Source organism: Thecamonas trahens (genome assembly GCF_000142905.1).
Source record: "Thecamonas trahens ATCC 50062 unplaced genomic scaffold supercont1.129, whole genome shotgun sequence".
NCBI classification, from domain to species: Eukaryota; order Apusomonadida; family Apusomonadidae; genus Thecamonas; species Thecamonas trahens.
In genome coordinates, this window is record NW_013657551.1 from 1 (window position 1) to 2,668 (window position 2,668).

General features: G+C 65.4%; 1 protein-coding gene across 1 annotated transcript; it reads left to right on the top strand.

Moving 5' to 3' along the window:
- Positions 1-1,095: 1,095 nt before the first annotated feature.
- On the top strand, positions 1,096-2,102 carry AMSG_11582 (uncharacterized protein; the record flags this gene model as incomplete). Its single annotated transcript, XM_013897117.1, has 1 exon — positions 1,096-2,102. A coding segment is annotated over one exon (1,007 nt), but the record flags the coding sequence as incomplete, so codon positions are not given.
- Between the last annotated feature and the right edge of the window lie 566 nt (positions 2,103-2,668).

A 2,668-nucleotide genomic window follows, 5' to 3' on the forward strand; every position in this document is an offset into this window, starting at 1 on the left:
AAGGAGGTTGTTTCTCGCGGTGATGACTACTAAACTCAAACTCGATTCCCTCTACGCTAACCCACCATCCACACCAAGCTGAGCTAATCGTTCATCGCTCGCCTCCCCATCGACTCTCGCCGGCCGCCCAGCGCGCCCGCCGTCCGCCGTTGCCCGGGCCCCTTGCACCCGCACCGCACCGCTCTCCGCCCCACCCCTTCCACACACAAACACACACACACACACACACACACACACACACACACACACACACACACACACACACACAGCAGATGTCATATAGTCCATGCGATAGCGCCACTGTCTCCACCCCGCCGTCATGGTCTGTGGCCGGTGACGGTCGGTCTACGTCCCCCCCACCTGCTGCCACTTCGTCAGGAGGCGCCAGTCCACGGAGCTTCAACAGAGCCACAAGCCAGTGTGAGAGTCAGGCACCGCGTGCAGATGTTGATGTCCGTACCAATGCCAGAGCAGCTTTCAGGGCCAGTGCCATGGCCACGATGAGTAAGGAGACCGCATCGGGAGGATTCGTGGCTGTCTCATCATCATCGCCTTCTGCGTCGTCATCGCAAGATGTCTCGCCAGATTTGGAGGCATCGCCGCAGCCATCGTGGTCGTTGCAGCCCTCGGATGAGCTTGATGATGCTGGTGGTCATGGTCATGGTCATGGTCATGGTCATGATTACGATGATGGAGTTATGCCGGTCATTACAACTACTGCCGCCAGTGCGGCTGATCTCCAGGCGGCGATGGGCAATGCGTCGCCTGGGCCGCTGTCGGCGGGTGACTTGCGCGGCGCGGGGGAGACGAGGAAGCCGGACACTTTGCATCCGAGGAGGTCAGCAGCAAGAGGCACTCGGCGAGGTCATCGATCTCGCCGCAAGCACCGTCATGAAAGCAGAGGGCCGGTTCCTGCGCCACGACCTCTGCCGTGGCCGCGGGCAGCACCGGCGGAAGAGGACAATGACGAGAGAACCACCCGCAGGGCCCGCCGCATGGAGCGTGCGGTTGCTGATGCCGCGCGCGAGGCGGATGCGACTGCGCAGGCCCGTGCTCTGCCAGCCACAGTCACCCCACTCGGCAGGCTGCCGGCAGGGCGAGCACGCCGCAAGCGCGGCGGCCCTGTGCTCGAGCCAGAGGCCCGCGGCCTGCTGGAGACATATCTTGGAACGGGCATCCGCGATCCGGAGCTGGATGTCATGGCCGAACAGCTGGCAGCGTTTGACCGCAAGCTGGCCCGGCTGGCAGCAACTCGAGCATCGGTCCTTGGCGCCTTCTCCAAAGGCGTTGCGTCGCTCACGGCGCACGACTCGGGCTTCCGCCCGTCGCGGGCGTATTCCGCGGCACGGCAGGTTCGCGATGGCGACGGCAGCTCGGCCCTGCCGAGCTCAGCTGGCTCGCGACTGCGGCTTGTCGACGCCCTCTCGTCTGACTCGTACTACTCGGAGCCTTTGTGGTCGGACGAGCCGGTGTGGTCCGGCTCGTGCGACTCGTCCGACTACGGCGCGTGGCTCGAGGCCCGACGAGAACGCGAGGTTCTGAGCAAACGCCGCCGGCGCCGGCGAACCAGCCACGGTGGTCGCGTGCGGGAAGCCGCTGCTGCCGACCCGGCCACCCGGCGGGCACATCTGCGGCGGTCGTTGGCTGCTGCGCGAAAGCGGCGATCGCCGGCGTCGCCAGCCGGTCGCGGCCGTCGCCTTCCCCGCTTCCCGCGGCATGTCAAGCTTCCGGCGTCGGTCCTAGCGTCGGCAGGCATTTGTCGGTCCGACTCGTGCACCAACTCGGGTTCCGCCACCGACGACGCTGCAGCGCTACTCTCGCCGATGGAGGCGAGACGCGCGGCCAACCGCAAGACACGCCGCGCCCGCCGCGCCAAGGTCCTCGCCAAGGTCGACGCCTTTCTCGACGCTGACTCGTCGTCGTCGTCGGGCATTCACGGCCTGCTTGACGAGCACCTTACTCTTGCCCAGATCCGGGACATTGCCGATGGCGGGCCGCGGGCCCACCGCGCTGTTGTCGCCGCTCGCAGCCACCAGCGCATTCCGCGTCCGCATCCATCCCACGCTCAGATGCGGGCCTGGGCCGACTCAGATTCGTCGTAAGTCTGGCCTCCACAGTAAACAACATGTAACGCTCCTCGCTTCTCCCTCGCCATTCCGGTCGATCGATCAGTCGGCCGGTCGATCGGCCAGTCGGTCGGTCGGTCCATCGGTCGCTCAGGCGGTCGGTCGATCGATAGGTCGGTCCGGACCGAGTGACGCGCGCCAAGTTAGTGGCCAAGTCTGCCACCTGTCGCTGCGAGTAGCTACGGACATGGAGCTCGTACGGTCAAAGCAGCGTGACCCATACCGGTCGTACCGCAAGACCTTTTCCGAGTGTATTGTCAAGCCCTTTCTCATGGGCATGGCAGGTGCCCTTGGCCTCTCTGTGGGTACGGTGACCAGCCGGAGGAGAGGGGGGGTGGGGGGGGGGGGGGGGGGGGAACAAGGGGGGGGGGGGGGGAAAAATTACCCCCTGGGAAGGGGAAAAGGGGATTTTGGGATACCCTACCCCCGGGGGAAATGGAACTTTGTTTGGGGGGGTAGGGGAAGCCCTTTTTTATCCGATCTCTTGGGGCCCCGGCGGTGGAGGCCCCTTGGGAATCCCCCCGGGTTCCTCCCTCTGGGCC